The sequence below is a fragment of the Rhinolophus sinicus genome, chromosome 3, assembly GCF_057876585.1.
Source record: "Rhinolophus sinicus isolate RSI-liver-muscle chromosome 3, RSI-T2T, whole genome shotgun sequence".
Classification (NCBI taxonomy): Eukaryota; Metazoa; Chordata; class Mammalia; order Chiroptera; family Rhinolophidae; genus Rhinolophus; species Rhinolophus sinicus.
Window position 1 is genome coordinate 38,583,533 of NC_142503.1, and position 22,909 is coordinate 38,606,441.

Consider the following 22,909-nt stretch of genomic DNA (forward strand, 5'->3'; position numbering starts at 1 on the left):
GGTGATGTTTTATGATTTCTCCATAAGTATGCTATACTTAAAAGAAGAGAAATATTAAGGGGGGGGGGGAGGAGAAAACGAACTTATTTCCAAAGATAAGCAATAGGAAAGGAGACTCTGGAAAGTCAACTCTACCTTGAAGAGCAAACAGAGCAAAAAGTAGATTTCTTATTTGTTGTAAACAGAATTACAAGGTCTGAGAATAAATTTTGAAACACTAAAAACTCCCATGACCTTATATATTTGCAAGGTAAAGTGCTACCCAAACCAATACAAATACTTCTATCCATTTTTAAGTAAGCAAAATCTGAGTCAATTGTAGGAGGCATTTTGCTATGAAAAAACAGAGGCAGAGCCCAAGTGCAAGGAGAGATCAGAAAAGAGAGCACAGCAAGCGCATTAATGAGTGTCACTCTTAGCTTTTTGGGTAGTTGCTCTCAGAAGACTTCCAGATGCTCCGTAATGCAAATGTAACACTATCTACAAAAACGTAAAGAAAAGCAAAAGAAATGGGCAAAACACCCTCCTAAATGCCAGTGCAAAAGTCCAAATCATACTTCTTATAATTTCATAGAGATGAACAACTGGTGTGAGAACAGTGGCCAAGGCAATGATGTTTAGCACCGGAGGATGCTTTCTAACTGACCTAAATAAATCCAAAAACAAAACAAAAAACAAACAAAAAACACCACATCATGTACAATGTTTTGAAAAGCAGTGTTTATTTACATTCCATTTACTCCCAAAAGGATGAGGAGGCCTGAGGAAATATATTTATAAAGCAAGTAGTCTCATTTTACTTAATCCATTTGTGTTTTTCATGAAACAATAAAGATTTGACTTAGAATCACATATCTAAAAGAATGGAAAGAATTTATCCTGTTCAATTTTCCATCTCTAGCCAGACTGAAATTATACCACTCCTGGCAGATGAAAATATACTCTGCTTACAGGTAAATACCAACAAATATATATGTTATAAAAGAAACAGCTTTAGTAAAATCTGTCCTAGCATCCAACAAATCTGCAATAAAAGACACAGCCATCACAACGCAGGACATTTAAGAATCTTTGTGCAAAAATGAAAAACAGAATTTACACAGGAGATATCAGAATTGGCTATTAAGTCAATAGCATCACAGTAACAGTACCCAGTGTCTTTCTTATTCAAGTATATACACTATTTTTAAGACTTGGTTTGAATAAAGACATCAGTAACTAGGATGTACACACAGTTATTTCATAAACACCATGAAAAATAACAAATAAAAATACTCTTAAATTTTCTAAAAATTACAAACATGTTAACATTACCACTATATAATTGTGTCATAATTTTTAACTGATTTTTACACTTTAAAAATAGCATTGAGTTTCAGAAAAATACTGATAATGGCTCAACATTTTTTGAAGTCAGATAATCTTATATTTCAGTAGTCTATATTTTCTGCTCTTCTTTCTTCCACCACCATACTCTCTAACCACCCATTTACTCAAAATAACAGAGATCTCTCATGGCTATGGAAGCATTACATCCGAAAACTTCTAGTTCTTTGAAATGGTTGGAAAGGGTTTTTCAGTGCCCACATGAGCAGCTGTGGTTTTGGTTTTGGTTTTTCAGGAAACAGAAGTGCTTCACTTTCTGGTGTAGGAAATCGTTCTTGGTACACTTCAGGATAGGATTTTTGAAACTAAAAAAAAAAAAGGATCCAAGATGAGTCAGAAAAACAGATAAGAGCCAATAAAATTGGGCAATCTAATTTTAAAATAAGAGTTTCTGAGTCCATACTTTCCTGTTTTTGTTTTGTTTTAATGTTTATTGCTTTCCATCAGAAAAGAGAACAAAGAAGAAGAAAACAGATCACCATCAAATTTACTTCAACACAAATCCATTTCTTTTTGTTAAATCATTTAATTCCACTTTCTATATATTGAATTCATCTTTAATTTGATCCAATCTTCAAATAAACTTCTCATTTCAGTCGCATTTCTTACAATCTCCCCCACTGCCAACTATAAATAGACCTTACTTTAAAAAACATTCACAAGTAACTCTAACTTAAAAATCACTTAAGTTCTACACAGTTAGAGAAAATTTTGGCCCAACTACATTCACAATTTCCCTGCATCTCCAATTCAGCCACACCTGCTCCTGCCCAAATGGAAGAGAAAAAATTCTAGTATATTTTGTTTTATGAAAAGCTTAAAGAGAGGCAATATGTTTTTCCTTTGATCTTCAGCACTGACCTCTTCAAAATTACTAAAAAAGGTACGATTGGGAGCCTAGAAAATCAGGAATCAAGCTAGGCAGGATTCAGCCTTTAAAAATAAAAACCATTCACTTAATCTTTGATCAATACTTGGGGAATGATCACAGTAAACCTATTTTGAGTTAAAAAACTATTCTCTAAAACCCTAAGCTATGTTGCCTAACAGGAACTGAATACTTAGCGATGCTTGAGGCAAGAAACCAATTTGATACTGGCTATCTAAAATCAAAGGCTTTTAAATTCTAGACATTTTATATTTGGGATTTCAGTCTGGTTTGCCTCTCAAAGAAATCTGTCCTCATTTGATAGCTTCTCTGAATTTAAAGTAACACATATCATGCCTCATATCAAAACAAAAGGCAAATATAGAGAATAATTCTATAAATGAGTTTAATAATGATGAAAGATCTACATTGGAGAATATAGAAGTGGGAAATTGACCTCAACTGTCAATGAGAGTTTGGGAATACACAAACTGAATAATATACTTTCAAAACTGCTATGTCTCAGAAAATGAGATTCATATGAAACCTATTAAAATAGAGAATTTTTAAAAAACGTAAGAAGAGTAGAGAGGAGAAGATGAAATTACTTATGAAGAATATCCTTTTTACCTGCTTCAATTTTTTCTTCTTCTCTTTGCTGGAGAGTTTGGCATCTGTTATGACTTCCTCCAACAAAGCTGCTAGTGGCTCCTGAGAGCCATATGCTCTTTGATATTCAAATTCCTCTGGACTGATTTGACGGCAAAATGATGGAGCTGATAAAGTGATATCCATGTCGGCTCCTGGATATTTAATCTGAGGAAAAAATTTAGTAGTGAAAAACAAAACAACTGTATTTTCAAATAAATTACAAATATTTGTTCAGATGAAACACAGCATATCTTTTACTAGGAATGCCATATCATTCCTCAATTTGATTAGGGAAAACTCCATATTAAAAAGTGTATCCGGAACTTCAAAAATATATCACTTAAAGCCAGTTTTAAATGAGATTTTTACCTTTTTAAACACAAGAGCCATTTTAATAAACAAAAAAAGTGTGCCTTCTTTTTAATAAGATCTGAAACTGAAACATAAACTGAATGTGTTGACAAAAACGATTCAACACAGTGCTGACGCTGAACACACACAGTGAAGTACCCAGGTTCCTTCTGGTATCTGGAGAGACTGGTCCTCCCTCCCTTGGGGATGGACAGAGGTACACCCTCAGCTCAGCTGTCATGTAGAGAGAAGTACGGCAACCACCTCCAACCATGCTAATAGTGAGAATCAGGTGAAAACAAATGTGCAGAAACTGCACAGGGCAAAGGGAGAAATAAGAGAAAAGATGATACAAAGACCTGTGAATAAATGAGCATCCATTACAAATATTTAATTTTAGAGTCCAAGAGGTTCATCTTCTCCAAAATATAGCACCATTTGTTATTCTGCAGTGGATAAAATTTCTACAATTACATTCACTTCTTTGGTTTAACTTTTTTCCCACCCAAAAACCACAGTTAAAAATAAATATGTTGCCAAGAAGGGTTATTACATGAAGTACATTCCATGGCTCAGCATCAGTTTACCAGATCAATTAGACAATCTAAGACGGACGACCAGTACCATAAGGGAAAGGCGCATATGCAGAACACTTGGCGTTGGATGATGCAATGCTCCTAGGACGTTATTCTTAGTAAATAATCACAGATTAACAACAACAACAACAAAAATCCAGGTATAAAAATATTTACTGTTAAATTGTTTACAGAATAGGAAAAAAATATAAATAATCTAAATATCAACCAAAGAAAACCATTTAAATAAATTATGGCATAATCATATTATGGAATACTATGTTAGCAATAATAGTGATATTATGGAATAATAAAACAATAATGATGATAATAATAACAACGGCTATCAATTGAGTTTACTATGAGATATTATTCTAAGCACTTGACATGTCTTAAGCCATTCGATCCCCCAAACAACCCTAGGACGTAGGTATTAACTATTATTATCCCATTTTACAGATGAGGAAAGAGCGATGTCAGGGCAGATGCTGAAGCAGACACATTATATAACGTGCCCAAGGTCACACAGCTAATAAAGGGCACACCAGGAATGCAAACGTCTATGCTCTTGGCCACTCTCGTGTCAATCAAGAACATTTAATGATGTGGGAAATTTTTCTTGTATTGTCAAGTAAGAGAAAGTAAGTTATAAAAGAGAGAGAAGAGAAGAGAAGAGAAGAGAAGAGAAGAGAAGAGAAGAGAAGAGAAGAGAAGAGAGAAAAGAGAAGAAGAAAGGAAGGAAGGAAGGAAGGAAGGAAGGAAGGAAGGAAGGAAGGAAGGAAGGAAGGAAGGAAGGAAGGAAGGAAGGAAGGAAGAGAGAAGGAGGGAGGGAGGGAGGGAGGGAAAGGCAAGACAGAAAAATACCCTAAAGACTATAATACTGCCTGAATATTTGGTGTTACTCTGATATTTTTTAGTGTATATTTTCTATATTTTTCAAATTCCTTCAATGTATTAGGTTAATAATTACCAAAATAGAAGAAAAAATTTACTTTGATGTTTCAATTGCTCACTGGTAACGGCTAGTTTATTTACCTTAATAATACACCGAGAGGTAGCAGTTCACTGGTCTTTAAATTGTGAAACCTCAAAAAGCGCTTAAACGAAAAGAGGTCTAGTCATTCAGAAGGAGCCAAGCAGAACTTCTGCCAAAAGGCTTCTTACCAAAAGTTTCTGCTCCCACAGGCTGACACGCAAACCCCACTTTGGGGCCCACACAACAGTGCTATATTAAATTTATTTTGTATCGTTTAGATATAACAATAACAATAATAGCACTCCCTTTCAAAGAGTACCTGTCACATGTCACGTTTGTGCTAGGGGTTTTACAGTATAGTATTCTATCCTTCACAACTTTATAGAGCAAGTATGGCCATTTCAACACTTGCAGAAACTAGAATCCAGAGAGGTTACGGGATTTGCCCAGAGCCACACAACCAGGAAAGACGGGAGCCAGGAGTTTGGCCAGCCAGGTCTTTACGGCTTGTAAAGCTGTGTTCTTCTACCACACCACGCTTTAAGTGAGGCAGTAGGCATGGTACCGTGTTTCCACGAAAATAAGACCTGGTCTTATATTAATTTTTTGCTCCAAAAGGCGCATTAGGGTGTATTTTCAGAGGATATCTTATTTTTTCATTTACAACAATCTATATTTATTCAAATACAATCATATCATCTTCTTCTGGAACATCGCCATAACGTGCTAAATGCGTCCGTTTAGCTGACGATCTTAACTGGGGCTTATTTTTGGGGTAGGTCTTATTTTCAGGGAAACAGTAGTTAAGAGCACTGATTCTGGAGACTGATCTCATCAGTTTGAATCCTGGCTCTGTGACCGTGGACAAGTTACTAAAGTTCTGTCCCACAGTTTTCTCATCCAAAAAATATAAATATTAATAGTATCTGGGTCACAGGGCTATTATGAGTCAAGACATGTAAATCATTTCCATCAGGAAGTATATGTAGATTCTGAACAAATTCATTTAAGGAATTTGCAATCAAAAGTAAGCAGCATTGATTGACATAACAAAACAAAACTCAGTAGGCATTCCACACATTTTTCATGATAACAAACACGTGTAATGCTTACTATGTGCCAAGCCCTGTTGTAAGCACTCTGTACGGATTAATTCACTTAATCCTCATAACATAAAGTCCCAAAGCCTACCAGGCTTACATGACTTTCTGCTGACAATTTCATAGGACTGATAATTTCCCTTCCTTTACCTGGACTCTTCGTAGATGAGCCACGCGCTCCTCTATAGACGTCTGCAAGGCCAAAGGGACTTTCAGAATTTCTTGGTAATTGTCCATCAGAAATGTCACCAACCTAGCAGCTAATAACTCATCCAAGTCCACTTCATCCTTGGAACACAAGATGCTATGGGAAAATGTCTGAACCATCTAAAAAAAAAAAAAAAAGTGGGGGATTTTTAAATAAACACAGATATTTTTTTCCCTACTCTGAACTGGGTGCAATCTAATTTGCAAAAAGCAAATGTGACTAGTCACTGAGAAATGGCCCACAGTACAGGGCGCACACCCGACCTGGCACCTGGCCACGCCTGGTCATCTCCGATGAGCTGCTCTTCTCATCAACCAGCATGAACAGAATATGCATCTCCCCTCACACAGACTTAGCAGAGATGTGTGTCTGAACAGCTTTGAAAGGCACCCCTTTTCACAGATGATCTTAAATATAAATATTGAAACAAATTCTGAAAATTATTATCAACACCATGACATGGGGGTCATGTAGACTTTTATATTCAATGTACTTTACAGCCATTCAATGTACGTACTTTATAGACTGAAAAGTACAGCCAATGTACTTTACAGTCTAATATCCTAATTTTATTATTGATTTTTTAAAAATCTAGCACAGTCTGTGTTCAACTGTTATATATTTTCCTAGTTAACTGTTATTTTCTCTAGGATTTTGTATGTACATTTGACAGACACCTTTGAAGAAAACGATGAGACTTTACAAGAAGTGCATTAAGTGATGAGGCTCTTTACAGTAAGCAGAAATATAAAAAATATTATAGCAGCTGCTTCCACAGAATTCATAGTAACTACGCCATTCTCAATGCTATCCTTTGGATGAATTATTTTTTTCCTTTCCAATTAATTTTATTGCTGACAATCTTAGTTCAAAACTTATAAGCATGTTATTCTGTTTAATAAGCCATCACTTTATTAATACTCTGATAATGATACTTTATCTTCATTCGCATTTATGTGCACAGAGAGAGACACACAGACAAAAATGCTTTACCTGGAGATTAGACCCCAGGGAATCCATGAATGCCTTGAAACTGTATGCAAAATTTTACACATGCATTCTTCTGGAGGATAGGTGCAAAGTTTTCTTCAGCTTTTCAAACAGGTTGAAGAGCTAGCTCCCCTACATATCCACCCACCCACCACCAAAAAAGGTCAAGAATCACTCCACTGGGCAGTGCTCCTTTGATCTTTCTCCACTCTTCTAGAACTGGGCCAGTGGACTCCCATGATACACAGGAGTTCACCAGGAGATGGAAAGGACATACATCCCAATGCAGCATCAGTTTTGCTCCAAGACTTTTTTTGAGGAAAATTAAGAAATTTTGCCAGTAAATAATTCTAAACATAAACTCTATTTTAAAACACATGCTAACGTTAAAAAGTAGAATTCAAAATTAGCATATGTTTTTAAGGAAAACTGAGAATATTTTAAGAAACATCCTCACTCATGGACATTTACATCATCTCGTGGGAGATACAAGTTGTCTCTCTCCTTCCAAGTTGTCTGGTTCAACACTATATTTTACCTCTTCCCTCTTTAAACCATTTATAGAAGCTGCATCTCTCCTACTGGTTATAGTAACAAAGGCTTTGCAGCCCTTTTTGACCTGGAGGAGGAAATGTTTACTTGCGACCACTTTTCTTTTCTGTCCACCCTTCCTTCTCTTTGTGTTAACAGTAGGCAGGATGCAGCAGATATCTCTCCACTCTGAGTCTACCCTTCCTCACTCTTTCCTTTTCATTCTGTTCTTTAGGACACAAAGACCAAAAGCACAATACCAGTCTGGGTGGATTCCAAGCCACAGCTCTATAAGCAAGCCTGCCATGTATTATACCTTCCTCTGGTTGCCAAGTTAATAAACTTTACTCAAGTAAATTTTATTCCAAAAACTCAAGTCATGTTAGAGCTTAGAATTCAACCTACCAGTGTCCGGGTGCCAAAGCCATCACAGAGTGGTGGCATCTCTTTATTTAAACAGATCCTGGCCATCATTCTCATCAACAGCTGTAACTTTCTCCTATTTTCAGGTGGTAGGAGGAGGCAGCAAATCTGAAAAGCTTCAATGGCCACTTCCTCTTTCTGTAACAAACCTGATTTAGAAAAAGAGGTTTTAGTCTTCAACAACCCATAGCGTATTTGACTCCATTTAGAGTTTCGGGGTGGGAAGTCTCATCTGTTCTCGGGAATTTTTTTTGCTTTTCCGTTCCCGAATCCCGAGAAAAGTTGGTCGGGAAATCAGGAAAATTGGCTCCTTGAACCCAGGAGGTTGGCAGTATCGGCTGTCACTTTGTGGAAACGATTCATCATGGAGACCAGAAAACAGTTTATATCTCGGGATTCGGGAACGGGAAAGACAAAAAAATTCCTGAGAATGGGTGGGAATTCTCGCCCGGAAACCCTAACTTCATTATGTTCACATTTTTTACAAACTATATACTACTAAAATTATATAGAACATGTTCACGTATTCAACTATACTGGGCCAAGGGATAATAGATCTGCTGTCACTCACAAATCAGCACAGAAAAAGCAAACCATCAACTAGGAATGACAAATATATAGAACAAATACAGCCATTTCCTCCTGCTCACCCTTAACAGATGTAACCAAGTTTTCATAGCATTCTTTCTCACTGAACCAAGAGCAGTCCGGCTAAGCCTAACCTAACCCTTAACACTCACACTGTTAATAAGTCCAGGCAGCATGAACGAGAACATGATTGTGCCATCGCTACCCTGAGTTCTCCCCCTTGTATCATTTCCTCATGATGAGCAGGGTCACCACCTCGCACAACTCTCACAGACTAAATAATAGGACGAATCCTGCTATGCTCAGTCCACTGCCAAATGGCTCTGCTTCTGTCTAAATAACACCTGTCCAATAACCCTTCCTCCAACCTAAGCGATTTTTTCTAGTTAAGTGTGCTGATTCAATTGTGTTGCATGACATCCGTCCTCATGATTTTGCTAAAAATTAAGGTATTCTAATATTGTGTGTTCTTCAACCCTATTTGTCTCCAGACATAGCCATCCCAAACCCACTAAAGAGATCAAACAACTTTCACCAATTTATTGGTCCAGATTCAACCTTTTCAAGTTCCCACTAGTCTGTGACTTGAAGGCAAAACCATCTTTAGCATTCAGTAACTATTCTCTGACCATGTATGATATGCCAGGAACTATACTAGGTCCTAGAATTACAAAAATATGCCAGGTCCCTTCCTTTGAAGAGCATATGCACTGTGCGAAGGAAAGACCCACAATAATAATAATGATAACAATAATGATAATTTACAAAATGTAAATGTTAAGAGGTGCTGCAAGAGACATCTGCAAGGGGCATATTAGGGTCACTATAAGTCCCTCAATATAACTACAGCATAGGCTGTGAGGGTAAGGCCTTGGTATAAAAGTGAAGCTAAAAATATTAGCAGAGATGGGTCTTAGAAAGCACTGAATGCTAGACTAAGGAGCTTGGGTTTGATCCCAAAAGCAATGGATGTACATGGGAGAAAAACGGGGTAGGAGGAGGAAGTTTTATGTACCAAGTTCAGATCCTAAATGTTCACCGGAAATATTACTGATTATTATCATGTATATAGATTTGCTTTCAGTTCTACATAATCTAATCCATCTAAAGAAAATAAGGTTTATGACATTTTAATTCATTCTTGCATTGATCTAACAAATATTTATTAAGCCCTGTCTATGTTGCAGGAACTGTTTTAGAAGAAATACAGTGGGGAATAAAACAAAATCCTGTCTGATTTCATGGAGCTCCCTTCCCAGCAGATAATAAGCAAAGAGATATATAACTATGATGTTAGGTAGAAAAATGCCATGAAAAAAATAAAGAAGAAAAGGAGCTGGAGAGTGATGGGAAAACATTGTTTCAGGAAAGGTTTCTTTCTAAGGAGGTGACACTTAAGCAGTCATCTGAAAGAACGGGAGTAAGCTGGGGAAATATTGAAGAGACAGATTTTTAAGGAGGAAGAAATATCAATTATAAAGATTGTGATGTGGGAGTATGTTTGAAGTGTTTGACGAACAGCAATGAGGCCTTTGTGAAGAGGAGTGTATAATGAATATTCAAATCAGAAATGAGGTTAGAGAGGAAACCAAGAGGCAGATCACAGAGAACCTAGTAGGCTATCATTAATGACAGTGTTTTTGTTATAAGTGAGCTGAGAAGCCATGGAAGAATTCTGGGCAATATATATACATGAAACATAATAAGATAAGGTGAAATCTGACTCTTTTATAATTGAGAAAAGAAGGGATTTATGGTCTAATGTGATAGAAGGCTTCATGGAAAAAGTAGAAGGCTTTGTAGAGAAATAGATCTATAATTTAATTAGTTCTTACCAGTTCCAACTGCTACAACCTCATCCAGACCTTGCATCTTTCTTCCTCTTTTTTACCCTCCTACAATCAATTCCCTGTATAGCTGCCAGAGTAACAATGTAATTCAGAAATGACAGATAAAGGAATAAGCATAAAAGTATATTACAAAAGATAGTCTAACTGCCGTGTTTCCCCGAAAGTAAGACCTAACTGGAAAATAAGCCCTAGCAAATCTATGTGTTATTTATTCTTTCTTAACTTATCCTATCAGTAGGAGGACGGCTTTCTGAAACAACAGTAATTATCAATCTCCTCTCTATAAACTCTACTTGGTTTTTATCTAATGCTAAAACTGAATGGTCAGTAATTATTAATTATCAATTTAAAGATTACTCTCTCTACTTAATATCATTCTTTCTCTCTCTACACACACACACACACACACACACACACACACACACACACACACATTTGTAGGCATACTTTTCTTGGCTACTATATGTGTCCTAGATTAAAATCATTTTAATTTTGAATTGTGTTTTTAAAAGCCACCTATTATCATTGTATTATGTCTTAAGTAATCTTTTGGCAAAATCTCCAGGAACCTGGGGGGAAAAAAAACCTTAAAGCTCTAGTAGCCATTAAATAAGTCTATATTTCAAAAGAGATTAAACCTAGAGTATAAAGCAGACATAAATTAAAAGCATTTTTCAACCAAATCAAGGCTATAATTTGAAATCCCCCAAAAAAATTAATTAGTAGAAAATTTAGAAAACTGGAAGGGAAATACTTGATAATTTTTTTTTTTTAAGTTTTTGAATGTTTAAAGAGGCAATAGTGTAAAGTCACAATCCTAGAATTCCTTTAAGTATTCGAAACACAGATGCTATAGACAGGAAAAGAAATTGGGTCACAAGGACATTTAGCTGTGCCCCAGTTTATCACATCATTATACATATCAAATAAAAATAGAACAGCTGAAGAATAAAATAGAAGCTGTGTTTGCAGCAAGTAATGATGCAGCACTTCCACGCTATTCCTCTTGCTGGGAGCATATTGTTCTACTATGTGTAAAAGCACAGGAATTTCATAAAATATTTCAGAACTTGAGTAGAAGATCTCCCGCTACAGCAGAAAAGAATTTTTAAAAGTGTGATAGGGATGGGGCGGCCAGGTAGCTCAGTTGGTTAGAGCCCAAGCTCTTAACAACAGGGTTGCCAGTTCAATTCCCACAAAGGATGGTGGGCTGTGCCCCCTGCAACTAAAGATTAAAAACGGCAACTGGACTTGGAGCTGAGTTGCGCCCTCCACAACTAGACTGAAGGACAGCAACTTGACTTGGAGCACATGGGTTGTGGAAAAACACATTATTCCCCAATAAAAAAAAAAATTTTTAAAGTGTGAGAGTGGTTTTGGAGTTTAATTTTCCTTCCTTAGAAATTAGAACTAATAATAGCACCTAACATTTACAATGGCGATGGTGAAAATAGCTAACATTTGTTAACCATTTTATTAGGTACCTAACAGTGTGCTAAACACTTAATATATCTCATTTAATCTTTACAACAATCTCTGTGAGGTAGACACAATTATTATTCCCATTTGCAGATAAAGAAAGTGAGGCTTAAAGAGATGAGGTCATTTGCCCAAGTCACATAGCTAGACAGTGGCAGAGCGGGATTTGAGACCACATAGTCTAGGGCATGCACTCCTAGATCCCACGCTATATTTACCTGCTTTTTCTATGTGGTCAATTCTTTCCTAAGGATAAATTCCTAGGAGAAATGTTGGTTCAAAGAGCATCACAAACATTTAATAAATAGATAGTCAAATAAAATACCATTCTACATTCTTCAACTTGGGGCAAGGATTAGACACAGCAAAAATAACAGAGAATTTCTGAACATAGCTAACCCTGAAATTAGCTCTTTTATACTAATGAGGACACTCAACACCATTTTCTTGAGAGTTTAAAGTGAAAGCCAGGGAATAACTACTGTTAGTTTCTCTCTCATAAAGTAAAAATAGAATGTAGTTTATTCCTAAAGAAACTCTAAAATCACTTAAAAATTCTAATTCCACAACACATAGGAATGAAAAACTGAATGTAAACCTATAAAATATGAGCCCAGGTAAGAGTTATTTTTAATCTAAGTGTAAAGAATAAACCACGTGTTGCTTTATCTAAGTGTAAAGGACAAACCATGTGGAATAGAAACATGTCACAATTAACTATTATTACTAGCAATACTAGTAATATTTGAGCAATATAATGTTTTCTGAGAGGACTTTACCTTCATTAAATCCTCACAATTACCTTACTGTGTAGGTAGGTAGAGATGAAATTCAGATCTGGTTTTTTTTTTCAAAAACTTTTTACAACTAAAACTAAACATGTATTTTACATTGCAATACTACATATGCATATTCATAGGTATTTAACTAAAACAAAGTTTATAAAAATACCTACTTTTACTATGTACAATGCACTCTTATATTTTGTACACTACTCTATGTCCTTTTTGTTTTGTTTTTTCAATGCTGCTCTACTACATAGAATTCACGTCCAACACACAGTTTCTGAAAAACGGCTTAGGGATGACTGACTTTGAACTGAGGCTCTTGTATAACAAACATCCAGGGAACACAGCCAGAAGTCAGACAGATATTCTGGTCTTGAGTTCAGGAGATAGATCTGGGATATGGAACGGAAAATATTCAGCACATGGGTGATTCATGAAGTGGTTGGAAGTGATCAAAGAGAAGATGTATGGGAAAAGGGCTGAAGTTTGATGCATCTATAATACTTATGTCCTTCTTGGCATCCAGTCCCAGAGATGTTATTTTCTATCTGTTCAAATGTCAAAGCACCAAGGACTGGCTTTTAGTTCTGCCTTTGAATCTTAGAGTGCTATGTCTTGCTTTTCTCAGTTGAAATACATGTAGCAATATTTAGATTTCTCAAAAATAGTTTACTCTGAGCTCTATCTTTGTTTCCTAAATTCTTTCTCATTGCTGACCATTACCTAATCTTTATTTCCCCCTTCAATAAAAGCTTACTGACAAAAGCACACTACAAGATTCAGGAAAAAATGATTATAAGATAACTTAGCTTTAAAATACAGTTGAACTCAAGAGACATCTTCAGCAAGTACTTTCTGGTTCTTCAAGACCATAAAGTATTACTGATTTTAAACAGCTCCCTGATTATTTTAGGTTCCATTTTCAGAACTTCTGAAGGATCTTAGCATTCTATTCTCATTGTATAGCCAAAGAGTATTAATGTTGTAACTATTTTATTATTTGGGTTCATTTTATTTTGCTAAACAGAAGCTAAAAGAGTAACTTTTTCATCTTTCAGTATTACTACAATCTCAATGTCATCATAAAAATCTTCCTTCTTTTGAGAAAATGACAAGGGCCTTCTGTAGCCCCAGCTTGTTGCTTGCTTTTCAGGATTATATAACAGTGCTTATCCCAATTACAGATTGTAAAGATCTGTCCCAAGTACTCTAACATAAAAAAGCTTCCTATCACTTGAGAGAATAACTAGAGAGCAATATATGATTACTCTATCTTAATTTATGCATTGTTCCAATTTTTGTTTTCAAAACAAACAAAGAAAAGATACTTAGTAGGAAGATAAGTATACTCGTTGCTTTAAGTTTCATTATTTCCTATCTATAAGTATGACAGGCTTTACTGCCATTTACAAATGAGAAAACGGGCTCAGAAAGGCATAACAATTTACCAAAGTGGAAACAACTAGGTCAACAAACCAAGTTATCTGAGTGTGGTGATGTTTCCATTGCTGAAATAAGAATAAAATAATGAAAAGATAATAAACAATCTACCAAATAACTTAATTCATCTGTGAGAGTTTTTTCAATCAAGGAAATACTTGGTTATTCAGCTGAATTGAGGAACAATACGTGAGTAAATAATTTAATACTAAAAGAAACGCAACTGTTCCTTATCATAGAAATAAATAAAATCAGAACCAATGGTAATTTATACTGTCCTACTGTGGTACTGTTAGAAGTTGGGTAATCCTTTGACCATGATGTCCTTCCTTTGTGGCACTCCCTCCCATTCCCCAATGGTTACAACAGAGCACTATTTTCAAATCATTAGGAACACGAATTTTCATTTTTGCAAAGTAGACCTGATCATTCCACTAGCATATGCAATGTTAACCATAAGCCATTCCTTATGGGAGTGTCAACAAAGAGTTGAAATATGAACTTTTGAGAAGGCCGAGAGTTCCCACAAAGTCACTGGGACCACGTCTGTTCAGCCAGAGAACAAGAAACTCATGAACGGTGCATTGCTGTTTTCGAGTAACCAAAGGAATAAAAACATATGTCACAGTTTCATTTTCACTGAGAAGAGGTATAAAGAGGAAAAGGTTTATACTAAGCCAAAAGAATTCAGACTACACATCAATTGGCAAGAACTTGCTGCCTAAAGAAAGACACAGCAAGAAGGACTATTTCTCTAGAGGTTTTTAAGGAAAGGCAAACAAGCTGCCTTTGTGAATTGCTTAAAAGTAGATACAGATTCACCCACGCACAAGATGACGTCATTTCCTACAGGAAGAGTCCCAGCGCCTTAGCATTTTTATGACTTCTTTTACTTTTATGCTTAGGAAGTCTTTCACTCATGCCAACATCAGGTAAATATCAACTGTATTTTCGATTTGCATTTTTTACATTTAATTCTCTAACCCAGCTGGAATGTATCCTGCTGAGTGGTATGGGAAAGGTCTTAAATTTTTTCCCAAAAGTTTTGTTAATTATCCTAGTGATTACCGGTATACTTATTAGGTTGGTGCAAAAGTAATTGTGGTTTTTGCAATTATTTTTAACCTTTGAAACCACAGTTACTTTTGCACCAACCCAAAAGTTTATGTATTTAGTTATAGCTAGGGAATACCTAGGCATTTCCCTAAATTTCCACTTTAAGGAGTACCTAAAACCACTCTACTCCAATAATTTTGACATAACAGTAATCATTATATTTGGAGGTGTTTCAACATCCTTACTGTGGCCCATCTGCATCTTCCAAAGCTCCAGCCATCAGCAAGCCCTGGGCCCTCAGAGCAGAGGGCACCACAGCCAGAACTTTGGACTAACATGGGCAAGCACCCTCTGCCTGGTCAAGCGCACCAACTGGGCACTCCTTGGAAAAAAGAATTGTTTTCCCTTAAGAATTATCATGGGATACGGACCCTGAGGTAACGAACGCGAAGAACATATGGGCAGAGCGGTAACAAGGCAAAGCTAGTGCACATCAGAGGATCTCCTAAAAGTCACTAGACAAAAGCACCAAAGAATAGAAAACCTAACCTTATGGATACTTCTAGGTTAAAACACACAGAATAAGATCTCAACCTACTAAGCCGATTCAGTGTCCAATCAGCCTAGTGAATTTCAATGGCATTTTCTAAACTTGACATTTAGGAAGAAGGGAACAGCAAAGTTACTATCTCAGTCTTCCAGCCCACTAGCAAATAAACTAGGAGTCGCAAGCTCAACTGCCTATCGAAGCAGACAGATGGAATAAATGACCAAAGGGGGTCCAGTGACCTTTGCCTCAGAGTCTGAGAAGCAATGGGGAGCACTGGAGACTTAGGACATTAGAGCTCATGTCTCCAAAACCCTTGCTCCTAGTAGAGACGCTCACGACACAGCTGCCTAGTAGAGACCCTCACGACACAGTTTGTGCCACTGACATTGCAAGCACAGAACAGCCAAATTTTCCCACTTTTCTGAACAAGCCAAAATTATAAATTATTATATGAATTTCCTGTTTCTTAGAGTTTGACAATCAATTAAATTTCTTTTCAAAACACACAGGTCAAACAAAATGTAGTTATGAGCTCGATATGGGCCAGATCACCAGTGTGGAATCTCAGATTAAAACATTATGCAACCGTTGCTGTGAAAAAACTTTTTAGTTTGATGTAATTCCATGTTTATTTTTTCTCTTACTTCCTTGGCCTGAGGGGATATATCAGTAAAAATATTACTAAGGGTGATATCTGCAAATTTACTTCCTATATTTTCTTCTAGGAGTTTCATGGTTTCAGCTATTACAAGGTGAGGGGATTAGAAAGCAGAAATTGGTAACCACTAGATTGCTATGGGGATACTAAAGACAGTTTGGGGAATATAATCAATAATGTAAAGATTTTGTAGGGGATCCGATGGAGACCACTTCATGGACGGTGTAGATGCCTGACCACTGCAGTGTATACACCTGAGGCTGAAGTTGAATAATAATGAATGTCAACTATAAATATATACACATATATTCACAGGATATGGAGTACAGCATAGGGAATATAGCCAGTAGAATTGTAAAAGCTATATCCGATGTCAGAGGGGTAGTAGGTTGAGCGAGGGGCGTTATCACTTTGTGAAGGGTATAAATGTCTATTACATTGTTTTGTACACCTGAAACTAATAAAAAAAATGAATCCTCAAAAGGGGTGCAGGATAGACAAAAAAAAACACTATACAACTCACAAATCACCCAGTTTTCCAAAACACTCTTCCCTGTTCCCATGCCCTACTGTGCTTCCTATCTGCCTTGCCCTTCTCAATATCCCAAATGATTGCAAACTACACAGATTCTATTCTGGGGGGCGGGGGGATGTAGTGTGAGTAAAGTATGCTATACTCTCTCATTAACACCATTCAAGAGTCAGATGAACTCTGATCTTAACACAAGGAACTGCCATTTTGGAAATGATGATTAATCACTACGGGCAGTTATGTCAGGTCAGACTGCTGAGTCCGTTTAAATCATTTTTTTAAATTTTAAGTAAAAATAAGTCTTACACCTCCAAAAATTTATTTGTTCTTTTTCTTTCCATTTTTTTTTGTTTGTTTGTTTTAACACGTTGCGTACCGCAGGGTTTAAATCCCTCGTGAAGATTCTTGTGATCCGTACGCAACATGTTAAGAACTCTTAGATGTCCTGTGTCATATACCAATAATGGCTAATTGCTTTTAGGGTCACAGTTTTGCCTCAAGCCAGCATGATTTCATCTTAGAAGCAAAAGAATAGACCTCAAAAAAAATTCATTACTGAAAGTGAAAATCATTTCCATTGAAAATGCTGTAGAATTTTTAGCTACTGCACAAAATGGACTGATTATCTATTTTAATATATTTTTATCTAATGGTATCCTATTCCAAAGTTAAGTCAAAAGGTTAATGGAATGAGTTAACCCTACTGAGATTCAAACTACGTATCTACTTTGTTATTATGTAATTTCTAGATATGACATCTTCTCCTACAGGCTCTAACAGGATTGCTTGTATATTAGATAATCTTTGTTATTCGTATATTAGATAATCTTTGTTAATCACATAAACAAATTACGGTCTTCCATAATCTAGAAGACTCGCCTTTCACTACATAAGGATATGGTTTTCAATGCAGGTTGTCTCACATGTATTCACTTGAGAAGGACGGGATCAGGGAAGGTTCATATACTGTGATCATCTACACATATTAGTCTATTTTTGCTGATACCTAAGTGCGATAAATTCTCCATTCTATCCATCTTTCTCCACCCTAAACCCTTTATAGATGATATAGTGTGGGCAACTCTGACAGCAATTTGTAAATAATCAGCTCTAATGCCTAGCTGAGTTCAAAATGAACAATTGTGGTAGAATAGACCAGTGACATCATAAATACAAATGATTCAAATTAGAATTCATTTTTAAAAGTTCCAAGTTCTTCTGTTTCCAAATCAAATTTTATAATAGAACAATTTTGAAAATGAAAATGAGAGGAAAATCTAAGAAGTGATTCTTAACCCAGGCTTTAAAACTCTTGTTTTACCAGTAGCATAATGGCAGTAAGCAGCTATAATGAGAATCTACTCAATCAGTCCCATACACATATGAAACAACAGCAAGAATTCATCATCGGGAATGATGTTCACAAGTACATAAGCCCCTAGTTCTCTTTGGTTGAAAACAAAATACCAAGAAGAACCAGTGGCCACATAACCCAGGAATAGGCCTAATCCCTTCATCTGTTCCCCATATCAGTCTCTCAGAAAACAAACTCACTCTTATGTACATGATTGCTGCATTTTGGTTTTTATTATCAGAAAACCTACACTATCTTAAAATTTAAAGTATTATGCTATGATATCAGGTACATTATTCACATATTGTTGATACTCTATGTTGTTAGGCTACTATGGCAGCATCTATACTTTTCAAGAGTAAAGTCACATTAAAAGAAGAAAGGGAAGAAAAGAGGAAGATTCTTAATCCCCACAATACTCAAATACAGGGGTATGCATAAGTCCTACAAATTTACATACCAGAGTATGATACCCACACAATGATTTGGCCATTAAAGCAAATCTTTTGACAAGAAAACAATAATATTCATTGAACAACCACAACACAAAGAGGAAAATCTGATTTCTGAGAATGAACAATATCAGGAAGACCTATAACAATAATGTTGATGTTTTTCCTTTTACCATGTTTCTTTGACAGTATAAATTCTGAAGTATAAATCTATGTGAGGAATAACAAGTTTTAGAGAATGATAAAGCTACTATATTTTTTACATATCACAAATAATAATTAGTCCTAAAAATAAATAAATAAATAAAAAACCTGTTACTCCTGTAAAAAGAAATTAGATTTCTAAATGAAAATACATCTCCCATACTTGACTGTTCATGCAGTTGTATCCTGAGTAGAAGATTTATTCATGAACAGTAACTGTCAAATTTACATTCTCACCCACCAATAAAGTCATATTTTTATGCAAAAATGACATGTAACATATTAATTTCTTAAGAAATAAAAACTATTGGTCCTTGCTTTGAGTTTCATCATAGAGCTTAACTATTTTCTTTTCCTCCTTCACAGAGCAGAACACCAACTAGGAAAGCACTCCATCAGTTTTTATTTCAAGAATACTATGGAAGTTTGGATAACGGAAGTCTCAAGATAGCGAAAATGAAATGATTCATATCAATAATGAGGTTATACTCCAACTTACCTAATACACTGACAAAGGCATCAAAAAGATGAAATGTAAGCAGAGGCTCTTTCAAGTGACCATAGTAGTCTGCTATAGTTTTAAAGACATCTTTTTCAAATCCTAAGTACATAGGTTGCTTTAAATCCGAACAATTAGGCCCTGTTAAAAAAAAAAAGAGATAAAAAAAGACACATTAACAGGGCAACCACCTCTAAGTGTTATTGTCTGTGCATACGTGTGGTGTATATAGATATTCAAAATAGAAACGTTTTCATGGGGAAAACTGACATTAAATAAATTGACACACATTTTGTTTACACCAATATGCTTTATGTCTAAGTTGAAATCTATTATAAAACGATGAGAAAAAATCACTGGCTTACTTCCATTTTAAAAGAAACTCTCTGTCATGTCTTTCTGAAAGGCATTTTTCGTAAACGTGAACAAAGATAATTTTCTTTGAAATATTCAGTATTCTCCTGATCTTGATACAGTTGACCATGATAACACTTAGCTCACGTGTAATAGACAACATAAAAAGCCATTTTAAAGCTTTCCGTTATTTCATCATTGCTATATTATAAAATTCTAGAGTCGGAGTTGAGTGAAATAATCAATTTCTACCTCTAACTAAACTATTTCAGACTAAGAAGAATTTATACTTTTTCTTAAAGATAGTCTGAAAAGGAAATTTTTATATTGTGTCTTATAATTCATTCTGATAATGAAAGGCTCTAATTGATCCCCAACCAAACAATCAAAAGGCAGTTTTTTTTACAGTTTATCAATCAGTCATATTGCAAAGTTGGAGTAACTTCAAGAAGCCTGGAACAATCTTATGCCAGCAGTGAGGCAAAGATCCGCTTGTATCTGGAACCAAGGAGGAACAAGAAGCCCTTAGTTCTCCATAGAGTCGGCAGCAAATATCCCCAACAATCCATACAGACACCATAGATTCACACCACCAAGTGGAGAGAGGAAGGTGCCAGGGGGGAAATGGCAAGCAGTGCCATGAGGAAGTGTAGCCAGCCTTCTCTATTTCCAACACAGCATAGAAGAAAGGAATGCAACTGCCCTGGCCAGTTCTGGGCCAGCAGAACACAAGACTAAATTGTACCCAAATAGATCTCTACCCTCAGGAGAACGAAAGATGAAGCCAGTAAAAACTGAAAGGAAATTCTTCCTACAGACTCGCCATAACTAAAAAGAAAGGATCAAACTAAAAAAGACAACGAAGCATTCTGGGCCTTCACATTTCAAGGCCACTGGGACATTGTGAACATGGCTCCTTGTTGGTCCCTTTAAAAACTCTTCTTAACCTTTTAATATTCTGTATACTTCTTAAAAAATAAATCTGATTGACTAAAATAATGAAACTTTTCAAAGATCTCTATGTGTGGTACCATATTAACCTAGCAACAAACATAGCCACCATTTTTGCTTGCTTTCTCCCCTGAAATACTGCAAGCTTAGTCAATTGAAATACTATAATTAGTTTGATATATTTCAGCAAGCAGTACACATTGCCTTGAATTACTTCTTTGTTGTACCCCTTTGTGAACATTTCATCATTCTTATTAAAAATATGCAAAATAAATACATAAATAAACTTTTCTCTAAAAACGCCAGTGCATAGTGAGCCCTGTAACACGAGGCCATATTTCTAAGATCTTTTATTTCATAATCATCTTGAACTTCAGAATATTTTTTTAATTCAGTTTTTTATAAATGTTATTCCTGACAGATTTTGGAAAAGAATTGTTTGTGTCCATTTTTTATTGAATTTTTGAAAACTACATGAAGAAAGAAGAAAAAAAGCAGAGTCAACTCGGTTTTGTGTTTCTTTAGCATCTATCTTTCATTCTATGGCCAACCATGAGGCTGGCTAACATCGAAGTACCCAGGCCTATATGCACATGGTCTACAATAAAGGCAGATGGACTTAAAGGAAAGAGGGGAGCAGCAGATTTATAGAAAAGCAGGCATGAGGCTTTCAAAATATCATATAATCAGCCTGTCCTTTCTGCTCCTGATTAGAGAACTGTAATGAAAATAAGGATAAGGAACAGGTCACGACTGACAGAATCAAAGCAATTTTGGGGCGGGGGGCGGTGGGCAATGCGAATTTGGAAAAGTTATTAATTTTGTAATACTATTCAAAAAGCTGACCTTGCCCCTTGGCCCCCCTTTTCTTTCTTTGATACTAAAACAAGCATCTTTATAGATATGCCAGCCAGCCATACAGCACTGCACTTGCTCCATGTGCAACGTGTTCCTGTCCCCAAGAAATTCTACCTAATAAACCCCACCTCATACATGTGGAGAACATTACTAAGTAGTTCCTCACGGCTTTCCTCTCCACTGATGAGGAATTCCAGCTATTCTAACCTTTCTGCAGAAGTTTGGGGCTTTGTGCAAATATCTTGCTTGAGGGAGAACTATACTCTTCACCATATTTTGATCATCACTGAAAATTCAACATCATAACCACACCTTAGTATAGACTTTATAACATATTATAGCCTAGATTTGTTATACTGGCTCCCTCTGTTCATTCCCAGCTGGTCCACTTCCAAATCCTTGGTTGGCGAGGAATTCAGAAACGGGTAATTTAACTTCCCATTTATACCTCTATCTCATCATTGCCAACTCTAGCCAAAGATATAATTTCAATTTAATTGATTTCAAATGATGTACATCTCAGAAGTTCCAAAAGATTAATCAAAAACCAATGAAATTTTAGTAGTTAAACAGAGAAATTTGGGCTTCACACAAACTAATATTACTATTCATATTCATAATGATATATATAACCATTTCATATTACCACTGAGACTACCCACAGTCAGTTGAATAGTTATTTCAGTTTCATTGTATAATTTTAAAAAACTAATTTCGTCAAACAAATAATTCAGAGTCTACTAATTCAAGTCTTCCCCCAAAAGGGAACAAATTACCTCTCTGAGGTGATCTGCGAGACTTCAAAAGGCCCTTTCGACCAAATATCACCATTATTAGTCAGTCAAAATAACCAGAATTCTTCTAATTGAAATCACTTGTTGGGGTTAAGGCATTAACAATTGGAATCCCTTCTTTGGGTCAAGCCTTCTGGAAACCCCCAGAAAAAGGTTGTGTTAAGTGAGATACTATAATAACACATTCCTTTACAGTGCCTATGACATCCAATGAAGTAGATATCAAATGCCTATCAAATGGATTTCATAAGCCTATGAAAAGCCCCAGAGGGACCACCCTGGTCCAGGCTCCTTCATCTTACACCCAAATTACTGAAACAGTCTTTCTTGTTTCTCTGCGTGCAGGTTCTTCTCCTTCCAAACCGCCCTGCATACCAGTTCGATTAGTCTCCTAAAACATTTCTCTCTCACTTAAATTGTTGCTCTTTAAAAATCCAATAGTA

General features: G+C 35.9%; 1 protein-coding gene across 1 annotated transcript in view; it reads right to left on the bottom strand.

Moving 5' to 3' along the window:
• Nucleotides 1–698: 698 nt before the first annotated feature.
• DEPDC1B (DEP domain containing 1B) overlaps nt 699–22,909 on the bottom strand; it is a 54,131-nt gene continuing 31,920 nt past the window's right edge. The window contains exons 7-11 of the mRNA XM_019742994.3: nt 19,510–19,650; nt 8,042–8,208; nt 6,058–6,234; nt 2,885–3,070; nt 699–1,691 (exon numbers count right to left, since the gene is read on the bottom strand). Coding sequence (XP_019598553.1) covers nt 1,530–1,691; nt 2,885–3,070; nt 6,058–6,234; nt 8,042–8,208; nt 19,510–19,650 — 833 coding nt within the window. The 3' untranslated portion in view covers nt 699–1,529. The remainder of the gene's footprint in view (nt 1,692–2,884; nt 3,071–6,057; nt 6,235–8,041; nt 8,209–19,509; nt 19,651–22,909) is intronic.